Genomic DNA, 18,061 nt, shown 5'->3' on the forward strand with positions numbered 1-18,061 from the left:
GATACGGTAATGGATGCATGTGTACTATCTGATCGAAAGTGTCTGGACACCCCTATGTAATGCGGAATTGGCCATTAGATGTCATCTGACGCGGGCCGGCCAGTGTCAAAGGAGGATGAGAGAGTTGTGTTAGCAGTAGAGATGTAGTGACAGCATAATGGGTCGGTCAGTGGAGGTCAGTGAGTTAGTACGTGCACTTTTGCGCCTAACAAATTCATCAAGGATATTTCAAAAACTGTACTGCTAGTGGTGTGACTGTGAAGTGGAAATGCGGAGGTACAACGAGAGCTAAACCATGACCAGGCAAACCACATCTACTGACGGACATGTATCATCGGACCTTGTGAAGGGTAGCTGTAAAAGTCGCGCGAATTAGAGGAAGGAATTTCTCGTGAGTTCCACATTGCTACCAGCAGTACACCTGGTACAGTGATTGTCCGCAGGTAGTTAAAAAGAATGGGGTATGTAACGCGTCCTCTTATATTATTATGATTTGCTATTGTTATTGTTAGAAAAATCTTTATTCAGTCGGTCGTCGAAATTTTGAAATAAAAGTTATTGTGGATGTCGCATAATAAATATTTCGCGTGAAGCGCTGTTGCAACACAGGCAAAGATCAATTGTGGAAACTAAGCCACTAAATATTACAAATAACGTTATTAAAGAATACGGCCGACTGACTACATCAAATAAGAGGGCACATACATTCACGAATGAGTGGTCAAAAAAAAAAAAGCGTTAATAATGTGTAGGAAATGAGTCTTAAATATAGTTACGCTTGTACACACTCAAATGTATGCAAACATACGAATGGGATCGAGGCACGTACATTTTGAGTGCAATCATCCCCCATGGCCTGGATAAAAAGAATTACAGTTAAATGCATTTATTCATCTTAGAACGTAAATGCGTGGACTTCGAAATTCAATGAAAAGAAAGACTGCAGGTTCTGAATGTCGCGGCAAACATATTGAAATTGACGGTAGCCGCCACGAAAGGAAAAAGATGAACACATTGACGTACCTCTATCGTTGAGCAGCGTCGCCGTGAAGATCATCGCCTCCATCTAAATTCTCTGCGTGAAATTAAAATAATAGTAATAATTTTTCAGAATTTCAGGAGCTGGGACCCATGGTATCACAAAAGACGAAATCGCTCTGCATCAAAAACAATTTCATTATTTAACCCAATTTTATGAGTAAGAAATGGCACAACACGTCTTAACACTAGGACAGGATAACAGCGAAAGGTAACTTATTCTAAAACTAATAAACGAAGAGCGTAAAGCATCTTTTGTTCAGCAAATGCTTTACGCATTAATCACTGGTAGTTGAACTAGTGTGATTATATTCATTTAAAAAAAGTTTTATATAATTTTTTTACAGGTACAATGGTCGAGCCACTCCTTATAAGCCACATATTTCTGTAGTCAATTCTATTCAGCGCTTGATGTGTAAAGAGCGACGCCCTGGGAAGTGGGTGGTTGGAAACGGATGATTCGTAGTGATCGCTCACGCTATACCCTGTGGCAACCCGATGGAAGGTTTTCGGTTTGTCGTATGCCTGGAGAGCGTTACCTGTCATCATGTGTAGGGCCAACAGTGTTGTACAGAGGAACTGGAGTTAGGGCATGCGGGGAGTTTCTCGTGATTGGGTTGTGATCCCCTTATTGAGATAAATCCGGTTGGATATGAACACATTTGACAGCATAGGACCGTTTTGGAGACGACGATTTTTTTCCATCAGCATGACAATGGATCCTTGTCATAAAGCAGCATCTGTGAAGTAATGGTTTGTGGGCAATAATGTACCTCAGATGGACTGGCCTACCGAGAGTCCCGACCTGAACCCAGTGGAACACCTATCTAATGAGTTAGAACGTGGACTTCGTTAGAGACTGCAGCTGCCAGCATCACTACCTTCCCTGATTTCGGCTCTTGAGGAAGAATGGTCTCGCATTCCTCCACAGACATTCAGATACCTCAGACACTGTCTGTCATCGTAAAGGGGAAGTGTGGGACACACCCCATATTAATGTCCACTAATAGGAGTACGAAAACTTTCGATAAATAGTGTATAAATGACAGGCGCTGCAATTGACAATAATTACGTTCTTGACGCCAAGGACCCTTCCTATAACCTAACGCAATGGTATCAGTGACTAGAAGATGCTCGCTTAGCGGAAATTGATTATCGGTAACTGAGTAAGTACTACAGCAGCTTTTGGTGATTTAGTGACACTGTTTCATTCAGTACACTGAAGCTATGCAACGCTGTTTACAGAAAATGTCTCTTACACACATTACAAGTGCACTTGAAAACGTGTCTCAGTCTACATCTACTTCTACATCTACATCCATACTCAGCAAGCCACCCGACGGTGTGTGGCAGGGTACCTAGAGTACCTCTATCGGTTCTCCCTCCTATTCCAGTCTCGTATTGTTCGTGGAAAGAAAGATTGTCGGTATGCCTCTGTGTGGGCTCTAATCTCTCTGATTTTATCCTCATGGTCTCTTCGCGAGATATACGTAGGAGGGAGCAATATACTGCTTGACTCCTCTGTGAAGGTATGTTCTCGAAACTTCAACAAAAGCCCGTACCGAGCTACTGAGCGTCTCTCTTGCAGAGTCTTCCACTGGAGTTTATCTATCATCTCCGTAACGCTTTCTCGATTGCTAAATGACCATATAACGAAGCGCGCTGAAGATACAGTCCATCTGTTAAAGATCGTGACAGATTTCAATGATTTTCCTAAATCTGTATGGTTTCTTTGTCAAGGCTCCTTCTTTATGCAGCTTAGCAAGTAATCGCCTCTAACGAACACGTTGTGGGCGGAGCCTTATATCGTAACCTTCGTTTCCTCCTACTACAACATACGTGCAAATAGGATAGGAGATAAGCAACGTCGAGCTCAAGGTGCCCTAATGGAGCACCTGTCGGAGTTACAGGATGTGTTTAGCTTTGTTTGACGTGGGCGCCCTACTTGTCCACAGGACGGCGAGGACGGGCTGAGCGGACCAGAGGAGTGCCTGCTGGAGGTGGAGCGCGACACGGCGCACGACGCCAGCCGGCGGCCACGCCCACCAGCCCCCGCTCCCTCGTGACGACATCCGCTTCCTGCACCAGTCGGGCGCCGGCTGCTGTACACAGGTGCGCCAAGGTCCCGCATTGTACCACTTCCTCAGCACGACATCCAAACATTTCTTTCATAGCTCAGTAAACAATGCGCCACAGCTGGTCAGGGCAAGCCAAGTTGTAACTTTAGTGGAGGAATCAGTCAAGCCCAGGTCCTAGTATATGCAATATACTGTACAATGATGACCCAAAACATTACGATCACCTTCCCGGGTTCATCTTTGGAGCGCAATACAGCAGCGATTCAACGTGGCATGGAGTCGACAATTTCTAGGTAGCTTTCCGCATGTGTGGGGCACCAGATGTCTACAAACAGCTCACACGATCCTCCTGCATCTACCTACATACGTACTCCCTAAGCCACAGTACGGTCCGTGGTCGAAGGTACCCAATATCAGTACTAGTCATTTCCTTTCGTGTTCCACTCGCAAATACGGCGAGAGAAAAACGACTATTTATATGCCTCCTTACGAGCCCTAATTTCTCTTTTCTTCGTGGTCCTTAAGCGAAATGTACGTCAGCAGCAGTAGAATCATTCTGCAGTCACCTTCAAATGTCGGTTCTCTACGTTTTATCAATAGGGTTCCTCGGAAAAAAAAACCGTCGCCTACCATCCAGGGATCCCAGTAGTATACCTATGTTCGTTCTGGAACACTTTGAAGACGTATATACTCAGAGATTACGCGTACGCTACGGCACCGTACCCATCTGAGTCATCGCGCTCTGGCCGTCCAGATGAGTCGGTTACGTACACTCACAAACACACACACACACACACACACACACACACAAACACACACACACACAATGTTTACAATTACAGTTTTCTCTCTGTGTGTGTACAAGAGGTTAAAAATTGCATAATTTAATATGGGAATGTTGTTAACTTCCCTTTCTTACGAATTATCAGTTCAAGTATTAAAAGGGTCATTTAGGCCGGTTGAGGTAAAAAAAAGACACCTTGCGTGTGTCGTTTTTCCAGTGTGTTGTGCAAGTGTAGGTTAGTTCGATTTGTGTACTACGGAAATAGGTCGATTGGTCAACCACTAACAAAGTTCGGTTTAAGTACCACGGAGATAGTTCGTTCTGTGTACCACGTCCTGTGTACCACGATTGATCAAGTCTGTCGCTATCCTTCGTCTTTACCAGAAGAGTGGCGGCGGCAAGGAGAACTGGAGCGAAGTGTAGCAGCCAAGAACCTCACCCCTTGCAGTAATGGGAACTAAACCAAAAAGGTGGCAGGTAAGAGCTCACCTGCGAGCTCGCAAATTTTGCAAATGGAAGACACAGCAACAATATCTGCATCTGAGAAACTGCACTTCACGTATTCTGAAAATTTCCGTTGACCAGTTTGCAGTGTATCCTTTGTCAAAGACTGTCTTCTGTTTGCTAATACTGCCATAATCCCCAATTTTAAGTTTCCAAGGGCGTAGATCGATCACTTTGATTTTATTATACACCTCCGCTGGCTGCATTTTAATTGTCCTGTGTTTCGTGTGATTATATTGCTTTACGAATCCTTGTATAGTATTAATCAATTTGTAGGAGCCTTGAGCAGTAAATTTTCTGAACATAAGACTCTAGATAGTTCTGCTGAAACATTCAACTACGGAAGCTTTCATATTTGAAAAAGTGGACTAATGATTAATTCTGAGATGTTGCATTAACTTTTTGAAACTAGTATTGTAGAATTATTTCCGAAGATCAGCTAGTAAGTGTACTGGAACTCGCCTGCTTTCTGTGGAAATCTTTTTACATCGCATTTGCAACTGCATCACCGCCTTAAGTCTTCAGAGCAGCAACCCATGCGTATGTGGAATAAACATCAACCACTGTTAATAAATATTTATATCCAAAATTCAATTTCGAATATGCAATCATGTAAATTAAGTATGCTTGATGGAGGTTGCCAAATCCTTTTGTGATAACTGCCCACCTAGGATACGTTCAACGGGCAGCATGATGAAGCTCATCAGCAATCGTAGCTTTCATCTCTTTTTAGATTGATGCTTATTGAAAACATCTGCCCAAGCCTAGTTCAACGCCGTTGGCTACTCAACAAAAGGGGACCACTACTGTTAATAATAACGTCTCTACTCAGGTATTAGGGGAAATGGAATTAATGATGGACGACAAAATGAAAGAATCGCAAAGGCAATTACAATCTGGTCGGGAGGAAAACAAAGAAATGTGGGAGGAAAACAAACAAATTCAAGACAAAGTCAAAACTAAATTGAACACGTTAACAGATACTGTCAATAATTTGCGATCCGAGCTTACTGAGATGTTCGATGAAAAACAAGATCAGCTCAGAGAGGGATGTAAAGTCAAACGCGAAGAAATCGAAACGGAAACCCAAGAATTTCGGACCCACGTTGACAAAAAAATGCAAGCAAATAATTGAACTGGTTAGCAAAGTTCTTGAGAAAACACAGGCGCAAAATCATGAGATCATTAAAATCAATAATACAAGCAAGAAGGACAAAAATCGATGAGTATAATGGTTAACGGCTTACTGATCTAGTGCAACGAATTGAACAATGAAGTAGACAAAATCAGTAACATAACTACTGACAGTGACGAAAAGTCAGTCGCATTTAGTAAAGAGAATTTGCGTAACGAAATTAATGCTGTGAGTTCAGAACTCACAGAAGTTAAGACTTTAAATTACAAATTTAATTGAAATATCTACAACTAGTGACATAAGACTACTAGTGCTCCACAGCAATAAGGGCAAACAATATGAAAATTGTCAAGAAAAAAATTCGGAATATGAAAACGTGCTTATTTTTCGTAAGTCAAGTTAAAAAGTGCCACCTCCAGCATGTGACCAGATGAGAAGAAACGCCGATTCCAAGAACTATCCCACTGAGGATGCTTTAAAGTAAAATGCAAGACACGTCTAAAGGAAATAAAATACACTGCAGCAAGAAAAGACAGTTTTTGTTTATAAAACGAATATCTCTTCGCAATGTTCGCTCGCAAAATCGTTGACACGGATCTGCGTTCACTGACAACAGAAATTCCTGTCAATTTTAGAGCTTCGTAGGCACGTTGAACAGTCCGCGTTGATATATCAGCAAATCTATCTTGTATGATACTGTATCTGTACATTGAGCAAATAGTATAGGCAAAAAAGGAGACATTTGAAAAGGGAATTACACTTCAAAGAGAAGAAATGAAAACTTTCGAGTTAGCAAGATTAGCATTTCTCAAAACGCAAAATTTGCGTACATCGAATATGAATTAAAGTGCTACGAATTCATTTCACAGTTCAGACAAGGAGAGAAGATTTGAACAATAGTGTTACAGAAAGAAAGTTATATACGTGGAAGAGATATGGAGACACTGGAAGGTTTCAGTTTGATTATATAATGGTAAGACAGAGATTTCGGAACCAGGTTTTAAATTGTAAGGCATTTCCAGGAACAGATGTAGACTTTGACCACATTTTTTTGGTTATGAACTGCAGATTAAAAGCGAAGAAACTGCAAAAAGGCTGGAATTTAACGAGGAATGGCCTGGATAAACTAAAAGAACCAGAGGTTCTACAGAGTTTCAGAGGGAGCATTAGGGAACGACTGACAAGAACAGGGGAAATGAATATAGTAGAAGAAGAATGGGTGGCTTTGAGAGACGAAATGACAAAGGCAACGGAGGACCAAGTACGTAAAAAGATGAGGGCTAGTAGAAGTCCATGGCTAACACAAAAGATATTGAATTTAATCGATGAAAGGAGAAAATATAAAAAAATTCAATAAATAAGGCAGGTGAAAGGGAATACAAACGTCTAAATGAGATCGACAGGAAATGCAAAATGACTAAGCAGGAATGGCTAGAGGACAAATGTAAGAATGTAGAGGCGTATATTACTAGTGGTAGGATAGATGCTGCATAAAGGAAACTTAAAGAGACCTTCGGAGGAAAGAGAACCACTTGTATGAATATCAAGAACTCAGATGGAAAACCAGTCCTAAGCAAGGAAGGGAAAGCAGAAAGGTGGAAGGAGTATATAGTGAGTGTATACAACGGTGATGTACTTGAAGGCAATATTATGGAAATGGAAGAGGACTTAGATGAAGATGAAATGGGAGATATGATACTGCGTGAAGAATTTGACAGAGCACTAAAAGACCTAAGTCGAAACATGGTCCCGGGAGTAGACAACATTCCGTTAGAACTACTGATAGCCTTGGGTGGGCCAGCCATGACTAAACTCTTCCATCTGGTGGGCAAGACGAATGAGACAGGTAAAATACCTTCAGACTTCAAGAAGAATATAATGATTCCAATCCCAAATAAAGCAGGCGTTGACAGGTGTGAAAGAAGATAGGTAAAGGAAAGATAAAACCTACGTTTATAGTATTTGTAGACTTAGAGAAAGCTTTTGACAATGTTGACTGGAATACTCTCTTTCAAATTCTAAAGGTTGCAAGGGTAAAATACAGGGAGCAAGAGGGTATTTGCAATTTGTACAGAAACCAGAAGGCAGTTATAAGAATCGAGGGGCACAAAAGGGGAGCAGTAGTTGAGAAGGGAGTGTGACAGGGTTGTAGCCTATCCCCGATGTTATTCAAAATGTATAATAAGCAAGCTGTAAACGAAACAAAAGAAAAATTTGGAGTAGTAATTAAAATTCAGGGAGAAGAAATAAAAACTTTGAGGTTTGCCAGCGACACTGAAATTTTCGCAGAGACAGCAAAGGACTTGCAAGAGCAGATGAATGGGACAGACAGTGTCTTGAAGGGAGAATATAGGATGAACATCAACAAAGGCAAAACGAGGATAGTGGAATGTAGTCGAATTAAATCAAGTAATGCTCAGGGAATTAGATTAGTAAATGAAGCACTTAAAGTAGCAGATGAGTTTTGCTATTTGGGAAGCAAGATAACTGATGATGGTCGAAGTAGGGAGGATATAAAATGTAGACTGGCAATAGCAAGAAAAGCGTTTCTGAAGAAGAAAAATTTGTTAACATCGAATACAGATTTAAGTCTCAGTAAGTCCTTTCTGAAAGTAATAGTCTGAAGTGTAACCATGTGTGAGTGTGGGACGTGGACGATAAACAGTTTAGACAAAAAGGGAATAGATGCTTTTGAGATGTGGTGCTACAGTAGAATGCTGGAGGTTACATAGGTAGATCGTGTAACTAATGAGGAGGTACTGAACAGAACTGGGGATAAGAGATATTTGTTTGGTTTGGTTTGTGGGGAAGAGATATTTGTCTTACAACCTGACCAAAAGAAGGGATCGGTTGGTGGGACGCATTCCAAAGCATCAAGGGATCACCAATTTAATACTGGAGAGAAGCGTGGGGAGTGAAAATCGTCGAGGGAGACCAAGGGATGAAACAGCAAGCAGATTTAGAAGGATGTAGGCTGCAGTAGTTACTCAGAGATGAAGACGCTTGCACAAAATAGAGTACCATGGAGAGCTGCATCAAACCAGTCTTTGGACTGAAGACCACAACAACACAATGACAGTTTTATAGAAGAACGCTATAGATTATACAGGTACATTCGATAACCAACGAAGAGTTTTTAACTTGTATTGCTGAGAAAAGAAAATTACGACATAATTTCGCTGGAAGAAGAAATCAGCTGGTAAGCCCATCCTGAGGCATCACAGAAATGTCAGTTTGGTAATTATGGTAAGTTTCAGGAGTAAAAATTGAAGAGGGAAACCGAGACTTGCCTACATTAAGCATGTTCAACTGGGTGCAAAGTGCGTAGCTACAAAGAAGAAGAGGTTCGCACAGAATATACTAGCGTTAATACATGCGTCTTCATTCCAAAGACAACAACAATGTACTTTCCAGTCACATTAATGTGACCTCCTGTCAAAAGCCTGAATAACCACCTTTTGCAGTGCAGACCATTGCAAGAACATATACAGCAGAAAGTCAACTAGGTTTTGGAAAGTACTGACAGGGATGTGGAGTGATGCCGACTCCAGTGCTGTGGTCAGCTGCGCTAGATTTCTCGGTTCAGAATCCGTGACGCGCACTCCCTGATCGAGGTGGTTCCATAGATTCTCAATTGGTTTTGAAATCTGGGAGTTTGGTGGCCATGGGAGTACGCTAAACAAATCCTGGTGCTCTTCAAACCACGGACGTACACTGCGAACTGTGTGACATGATGCATTGTCCTGCTCATAGATGTCATCATGCCTAGGAAAAACAAACTGACATGGTCCCCCAGGGATAGATGCGTACTTTTGTTGATCCATTACGCCTTCCAGAATGACGAGATCACCCAAGGTATGCCACAAAAACATTCCCTAGAGAATAAAGCTCCCTCCTCGAGCCTGAAAGTGTTGCTCTCAGACTTATCTCGCCATACACGCCCACGGCTATCTGTCCCATGGAACATGATTCATCTGCAAAGGCCACCTATCGCCACTCAGTTCGGAATACTAAATTGTACTTATATTTCGGAAATATAGGGGTAGTGCGACCTCCAGACCAGATGAGAGGAAACGCGGATCACAGCAAACTGTAAGTAATTATCTACGAACCTTATCGAAAATACAGGGATAGTCGACCTCCTGACCATATGAGAGGAAACGCTCTTGGTTGCCAATAAGAATTCCACTATTGTGAGAGACGGAACGTCATACACGTTCCCGTACGTTTTACAGAATAATTGCTAATAGAGTTTCAGCGGCCCCACAACTATTATACATGGCAATGCCCAAAATACATGATCCAGTGACAATAATGTGACCACCGGCTACTTTCGACGTCAACATGCAATAACCACTCACAGACGGCAGGTGGGAGCACTAGCAGTGGAGGGTATATAAAGCGGAAAACAGTGCAGTCGTTGGCATAATGCGGAAACGGAGTGATTTATCTGACGTCCTCGGGGGTTTCATTATTGGCTTCTGGGCCAAGGGTGGAAGCATTACCGAAACGGCTGAGTTTCCTTGCTGCCATGGTTAAAGTATACCATGCACAGCAAAAAGGCACTACCCAAAACCGGCGACGAAGCAGCTGTAGTACATTACGGGCCATAGATGACGGAGGTGAATGACAGCTGTGGAGATGTGTACAGGCGAGTAGACGTGCAGCTGTGGAGCAGCTGACCGGCCAGATGAACCAAGGGGCTGATATGTGTACCAACAGTGCTTCTTCGACAATCATTCAGCAAATGCATCGTTCTACAACAGCCTGTCTTGCTCTAATGAGTAGGGGATGAAAGATATAACAAAAAGGATAAATCCTACCTACATTCGTGTGCGATTGAATTAGAGGTATTGGCTTGGCTCTGAGCACTATGCGGCTTAACTTCTGAGGTCTAGTCCTCAAGCGAGCCGTTTTCCAGATAACTTCAAATCTGCGGTTTCGAGCCGCCACTGCCTTCAGTATCAAATATTGTCCTACTTAGTACAAATTCATTCGAAACCTATACATTTCGATTAAGCCCCCTTTTACAGGGTGGCGCACGAAATGTTACCATTTTGTTTTTGAATATAAACTTTATTGTCAATACAGTCTGAAATGAACATATACTACAATGAAAAGCCGTCCATGGAGGTTTGTTCTAACTCAGTACATGCTCAATATGTCCACCATTTCGTTTCTTAACTTCCTTCGAACGAACACTGAAGTTAGTGTTTACCCTACGGCACATGTCTTCCGTAATTTCACTGCAAGCTTGAAGAAGAAGTCTTCTGAGCTCCATTAAATCACATGGACGTTTCGGGAAAATTTTTTCCTTTAGGTACCCCCGAAGAAAAAAGTCACATGGATTGAGGTCTGGACTATTGGGGGACCAATTTTGTCCGTCATTGAAGCGCCTTGGAGACCTGAGTGAAATGATACGCATGTCAAATGCTCGTGTAAAAACTCCATCACAGTGTCCAAGGAATAGAAAAGCAACTGAAATCACTCAACAGAGGAAAGTCCACTGGACCTGATGGGATACCAATTCGATTCTACACAGAGTACGCGAAAGAACTTGCCCCCCTTCTAACAGCCGTGTACCGCAAGTCTCTAGAGGAACGGAGGGTTCCAAATGATTGGAAAAGAGCACAGGTAGTCCCAGTCTTCAAGAAGGGTCGTCGAGCAGATGCGCAAAACTATAGACCTATATCTCTGACGTCGATCTGTTGTAGAATTTTAGAACATGTTTTTTGCTCGAGTATCATGTCGTTTTTGGAAACCCAGAATCTACTATGTAGGAATCAACATGGATTCCGGAAACAGCGATCGTATGAGACCCAACTCGCGTTATTTGTTCATGAGACCCAGAAAATATTAGATACAGGCTCCCAGGTAGATGCTATTTTTCTTGACTTCCGGAAGGCGTTCGATACAGTTCCGCACTGTCGCCTGATAAACAAAGTAAGAGCCTACGGAATATCAGACCAGCTGTGTGGCTGGATTGAAGAGTTTTTAGCAAACAGAACACAGCATGTTGTTATCAATGGAGAGACATCTACAGACGTTAAAATAACCTCTGGCGTGCCACAGGGTAGTGTTATGGGACCATTGCTTTTCACAATATATATAAATGACCTAGTAGATAGTGTCGGAAGTTCCATGCGGCTTTTCGCGGATGATGCTGTAGTATACAGAGAAGTTGCAGCATTAGAAAATTGTAGCGAAATGCAGGAAGATCTGCAGCGGATAGGCACTTGGTGCAGGGAGTGGCAACTGTCCCTTAACATAGACAAATGTAATGTATTGCGAATACATAGAAAGAAGGATCCTTTATTGTATGATTATATGATAGCGGAACAAACACTGGTAGCAGTTACTTCTGTAAAGTATCTGGGAGTATGCGTGCGGAACGATTTGAAGTGGAATGATCATATAAAATTAATTGTTGGTAAGGCGGGTGCCAGGTTGAGATTCATTGGGAGAGTGCTTAGAAAATGTAGTCCATCAACAAAGGAGGTGGCTTACAAAACACTCGTTCGACCTATACTTGAGTATTGCTCATCAGTGTGGGATCCGTACCAGATCGGGTTGACGGAGGAGATAGAGAAGATCCAAAGAAGAGCGGCGCGTTTCGTCACAGGGTTATTTGGTAACCGTGATAGCGTTACGGAGATGTTTAGCAAACTCAAGTGGCAGACTCTGGAAGAGAGGCGCTCTGCATCGCGGTGTAGCTTGCTCGCCAGGTTTCGAGAGGGTGCGTTTCTGGATGAGGTATCGAGTATATTGCTTCCCCCTACTTATACCTCCCGAGGAGATCACGAATGTAAAATTAGAGAGATTAGAGCGCGCACGGAGGCTTTCAGACAGTCGTTCTTCACACGAACCATACGCGACTGGAACAGGAAAGGGAGGTAATGACAGTGACACGTAAAGTGCCCTCCGCCACACACCGTTGGGTGGCTTGCGGAGTATGAATGTAGATGTAGATGTAGATGTGGCCTTGCTCCATCTTGCATGAACCACTGCGTGTTGAAGGGCAAGGCAGTAGCAAGAAGCTGTGGAATGAAGCTATTGCGAAGCATGCTCAAATAACGCTCGCTGTTCATAGTTTCTTCAAAGAAAAAGGGTCCAATAAGTCCATGACTGGAAATTGCTGCCCACGCTGTAATCCTCGGAGCATAATGTTGTCGTTCATGAAGCACTTGTGGGTTTTCAGTGGCCCAAAAGCGTACATAATGTTTGTTAACCACACCGTCTAAATGAAAATGCGCCTCGTCTGAAAAACAAAACGTTGTTGAGAGTTTCTTCCCTATCCTTCGCCCACTGAGCAAACAGTAGTCTCTGCTGCTTGTGCTCTTCAGTGAGCTTCTGTACACAGGTCAAAAAAAAAAAAAAAAAAAAAAAAAAAAAAAAAAAAAAAAAAAAAAAAGGTTCAAATGGCTCTGAGCACTATGGGACTCAACATCTTAGGTCATAAGTCCCCTAGAACTTAGAACTACTTAAACCTAACTAACCTAAGGACATCACACACACCCATGCCCGAGGCAGGATTCGAACCTGCGACCGTAGCAGTCCCGCGGTTCCGGACTGCAGCGCCAGAACCGCACGGCCACCGCGGCCGGCGCACAGGTCATCTTGTATGGATACATATGGGGGTAACTTTTAAGAATGCATTGAACGGAGCGTCTGGATATTACCAGTGGCACAGCTGCTTTTCTACACGACTTCCTGGGACTTCTCTGTACAGCAACTCGTACTGCTTCAATATTCTCCGTCGAACAAACAGGCTTAGGCCGAGGTCGCTTCGCTTCCAATACTGTTCCTTCCTGTACAAATTTATCGTACAACCTGTGGATGGTCTTCTTGCAAGGGACCCATCGTGTGTTAAACTGTTGTCGAAAACGCCTCTGAGTCACAACAAGGCTTTTCGTTACATGAAAAAGTAACACAATTACCGATCGTTGCTGTGTCGTCAATCTTCCATTGCCAGCCATTGCTGCTTACTAGTCTCCTAGCGGCATTATCGTGAAATACACGTCATTTCGTAACTCATTTGTTTTTCCAAGCTCTTCTGGTACTGCTGTAGAGATCCCAGCGGGATATCTAATGTGCGTCGTAAATTGTGAAAGAAACGATTGGTAACACATTTTGTGCGCCACCCTGTAATTTGGTTCAAATCTTACCCACAGTCCACAATACCTTACGGAGTGCTAGGTAATGTGGTATATGGAAGATGGGCAATAGGCACATTTCATGACATCTAATGAGGCAATATGGTCCAAGATGTGCAGGTTAAGCAGAGTGTGTAATCTGGCCTCCAAGATCATCTGACCTCACTGCTCTGGATTTCTCTGTCTGGCGTCATCTCAAAAGTAAAGTGCACATTGATACTATTCACCAACTGCAACAGCAAGTTGTACAGTCTTGTCAACATTTACAAGTTAATGTGCGTGTGTTTGAAATAATTTGTAACTCACTGTGGAGACAAGTATAGTGTTGCATCAAAATTCGAGGACAATGAATGGGTAAGAGTGTACAGGGAGGGATTTGGGGGGCAGAGGGGGTGGGGTGAGGGAAGGGGGTAATGGGGTTTGACAGGGAGGGCATTCGAGCACCCCTAAAACTAACCATGCCAAATCCGTCAATAGCCATTCCACCCTGCACCAATGGGGAACAAAGGCACAAGAAAAAGAAGAAGATGGTATGCATCTCTTGTCGTACGGAAAGCTGACCACATCCTCTTTATCCTCTCTGTTATTCCCCATTGCTCCTGTTTCTTCTGTTATACATTCTCCCAGGTGTTTAAATTTGCCAACCTTTTGCACAGTGCCACCAGGTATTGCCCAATCTCCAGTGATACTCAGTGTCTGAGTTTCGATGTAGGCTATCACCAGTCCCATCCTTCTGGATATCTGCCTTAGGTTGTCGAGCTGTATATTTGCATCTTCTTCCTTCTCACTTTACTGTGGCTACATTCTACGCAAAGGCTAAGTAGTCCATTTGGGCACTATTGTACCTTTTGTACCCCACATGCATCTTTGATATTCCCATTTTCTCATTTATTGCTCTCCACTGACTGATCACTTCATGCTGAACAAAATTGGTGTGTATGCTTCTCCCTGTTTGACACTGGTGTTGAACTTAAACTCTTGTGATAGTGCTCCTCTGAGTCTCACACTTGCCTTCGTGTCTGTCAGAATTTCCATTACAGTTCTTTTGTAATGGCACTAGTCCTCTGTTTTCCAGAATCCTTCCCAGAGTGTCTGCCAATGGAGTAATATGGCTTTATGTAGTCTGCCTATGTTCTATCAGCTGTTGCCTGATAAACATCTGTTCTATACACCCGCTGCCCCTCATAAATCCCACTTAGTCTCCAACTGTACTTTCTGTCTGTTCTTCTAACCTTTTCAGGAGTTTCAACATCATCTTGTAGCCAAACTCTTAGTAGTGACATTCCTCTGTAGATGTTTGCATCCATCTTATGCCCTACCAATACATAAGAAATGGGACAAGATGGATGCAAACAGCTCCAGAGAAATATTGCTGATAAAGGTCAGCTACAAACTGCTGTCAGGAATCCTCCTCAAGAGAGTAGAAGAGCAGATGTCAAGTACATCTGGAGACTGTCAAACAGAATATAGAATGGTTGAGCATGTATAGAACAGATATTCATCCTGAAACAACTGATAGAATATAGGGCATTGAAGAATAAAAACACAGAAGTAGCCTTCGTGGGCTTCACAAAGGCACGTAACTCCACTGACATACACTCATGGATGGATTCTGAAGAACAGAGAGCTAGACAGTACTACACAAGAATTAATGAAATTCTGACAGACATAGAAGCAAGGGTGAAATGCTGAGGAACACTATCAGAAGAATTTGAGATTAAGACCGGTGTCAGTCACCAATTTTGTTCGGTGTAGCACTGGACGAAATGATCAGGCAGTGAAGAGCAATACTTATTGCCCAGTACAGAAATTTTGTACTTGGGCACCTTTGGCGTCCTTCTCAGATTGGCTCCCGAAGCCTGTGCTTTAAATCAGTCCTGGCTGGGTTAACTGTATTCCTGTTGAGCATCACAAAATTTCAGCAAAGGTCACAACTGCAGCAAACTGAGTGTGCTCGTAACACCAACTGGAATCACATATAAGTTGTTGAAGACACCAAAATTATGTCATTCTTCTATGTACCATTAGAGCTAAATCCAAATAAATAATGTACAACAAATGGATTCCCAGTACATCCATGTAGTCTTTCTCAGGCAACATGTTTTGCGGGTACATTGGCTTTTCTAGATACAGTTATTGCTGCAAATGTTTCAATTGCTGTCACTTCTGGACTTGACCAACACTGTTGCTTACCTGTATGTTGCCAATGAAATATTGTGTTTGGTTGAAGTAAATGGACAAAAAATCACCGGTAACTACTACTATTTCCCTCTCTGCCTCAGAAGCCACACCTAATTTAGTTAATTCATTGATAATTTACAAAATATAATTAATTGCTAATATTCCATAATTTCAATAATGAAGGACAGTCTTAAGGGAGGTGGACAGAACTGAGTTGTACATTAATGGAAAGAAAAACTACTGCCAGTAATATCTATGAAGCATATTAACAATGTATTCTGAATGATGCTGATCTGCTCACACTGATGACTGTGGAAAAACTATCTCAGCTCAGGTTTCTATTTACTACTTCATATTAACCTTTTATGTAATTTTACTGATTTCAGATAGTGATAACAACTGTTTGTATACTGCAAAAGTTAAAAACCCATTTAATATTAATAGTAGTATTAACCTGAATTTATGTCTCAAATCCAAAGATTCTGATATGCAATTGAAGCAGGTTGCTAATAGGGTCTCTTGATTCTGCTGTTTTAAATCCAGTAAAAGTCAGAGGAGTCTTGTGATGATTCAGTGTACAGCTTAAGACCCATAAAGCTATGTCTATATAAAAACTGTAACAATATTTTCAATGTCTGTACTTTTTCCCACCAAATTTAACAGCCTAGCTCATAAGTAACCAACAAAAAAGTTTGTTTATAATTATTAACAAGCACAATGTATCATGATCCCTTCAATGCAACTTTTAGCAATAACATGTGTGATATCCACTCAATTTTTCTTTAACAGAATTCCATGTCAGCGAACAACTGTGTTTGACATGAACGAGCCATCTTCTAATAGCATGACTGGATCCTGCTCTATGTTCTTTGATGACACATCAGAGTTTGATGGGTGATGGCAGTTGCAGTTTTGGAGTCTGGTGCTATGTGACCACCTAAACTTTTTACTGTCCACAAGGACCGTAAGGATAACTTTTACTTTCCTGCAGCAACCTTTATACACCAAAGTAGTAATCAGTGAGGCTAGTGACAACCATTGCCTGCAATTATTTTTATTCACTTCCAATTCAAATGCTCCTGTGTTATGCCAGTTCTGTAAAATTTGAAACATTCTGTGTATGAAGGCCTTGGGCTTTAATGCGATGGATGTGTAATGTGTGTCTCCCATGTTCTGCCTACAGTCAGAGATGCTCTGGCACCTCACATGGAACATAGATGCTATACAAGTAACAGAAATAGGAACTACATACAGACAATGTAACAATTTGTACATAACAGCAGTTGCTGGCAGATGGGATACTGACACCATAACATTCAACTAAAAAGAAACAGTGAACCAGATGCAGACTTTTAGTGAAAGCTTATGTTAGTATGGAAAGTATTACTGATGCATAAAACTACATTATTCTATGAAAAATGTGAAAATATTTACATACACCAAAACTACTTACTCTCGTACAATAATAAGAGTGCTGTCCTTATATGCTACTGAAAATGGAAATGAGATGGAACGATGCCCAAAATTTTTTTCCTTCATTATTTCACTTCTTCAAATCTGCAGAGTGATTAGCATAGGCAGCAGCATGCTTCTGTTGTCGAAGAAACACTGTCTAGCTAAAATGTCAACTATTATCTGGTGATGACTTACAATAACAGAAGTTAATAATGCGTTGAAAATATGGTAGAGGATTGTCAAAGTATGTGTTACATATTTGTTCAGTCATGACCAATCAATCTGTGACAGAATAGTTTTGTAAGTTTAAAATTACTGTAACTGTTATTTTATACACATAAATCTATGTGAAATATATTGTTTGAAAGAGTTAAATATCTTTGTTTCATTTTAAAACGGTTTAATGGTGGTGATCTTGTTTTCTTAAAAAACAGATAATCATGAAAATGATTTGACAACTGAAAATTGATGAATGCAGTATTAATATCTTAAATAAAAGATAAATCTAGTGAGAGAACATCAAAAGGGAGGGAGGGGGGGGGGGGGTGACATGGCAGCAGGAGGTTAAAAGTTGAAAGGATGGATACAGAGCAAGGCATTTCTCTTGTGAAATTAAGAGAACAGAATTTTGTACATTCTGAAAAGGAGATGAAAGGGCTTGGCAGCAAAAGGTGTGGAGAGACTGGTTGGGGAGAGGTTGTAGTGATGTATAAGGAGGCTGAAACTTGTTTTA

At 41.7% G+C, this 18,061-nt stretch overlaps 1 protein-coding gene across 3 annotated transcripts in view; it reads left to right on the forward strand.

Moving 5' to 3' along the window:
- Positions 1–17,861, forward strand: part of LOC126259646 (uncharacterized) — a 288,662-nt gene extending 270,801 nt beyond the window's left edge. For 2 of the 3 annotated variants that reach the window (XM_049956576.1, XM_049956578.1), the window contains 2 exons: positions 2,994–3,150; positions 16,663–17,861. In XM_049956576.1, coding sequence (XP_049812533.1) covers positions 2,994–3,104 — 111 coding nt within the window. In that variant the 3' untranslated portion in view covers positions 3,105–3,150; positions 16,663–17,861. The remainder of the gene's footprint in view (positions 1–2,993; positions 3,151–16,662) is intronic. The other variant, XM_049956577.1, reaches the window with a different exon arrangement.
- The last annotated feature ends 200 nt before the right edge of the window (positions 17,862–18,061 follow it).

This window comes from Schistocerca nitens, chromosome 5 (genome assembly GCF_023898315.1).
Source record: "Schistocerca nitens isolate TAMUIC-IGC-003100 chromosome 5, iqSchNite1.1, whole genome shotgun sequence".
NCBI classification, from domain to species: Eukaryota; Metazoa; Arthropoda; class Insecta; order Orthoptera; family Acrididae; genus Schistocerca; species Schistocerca nitens.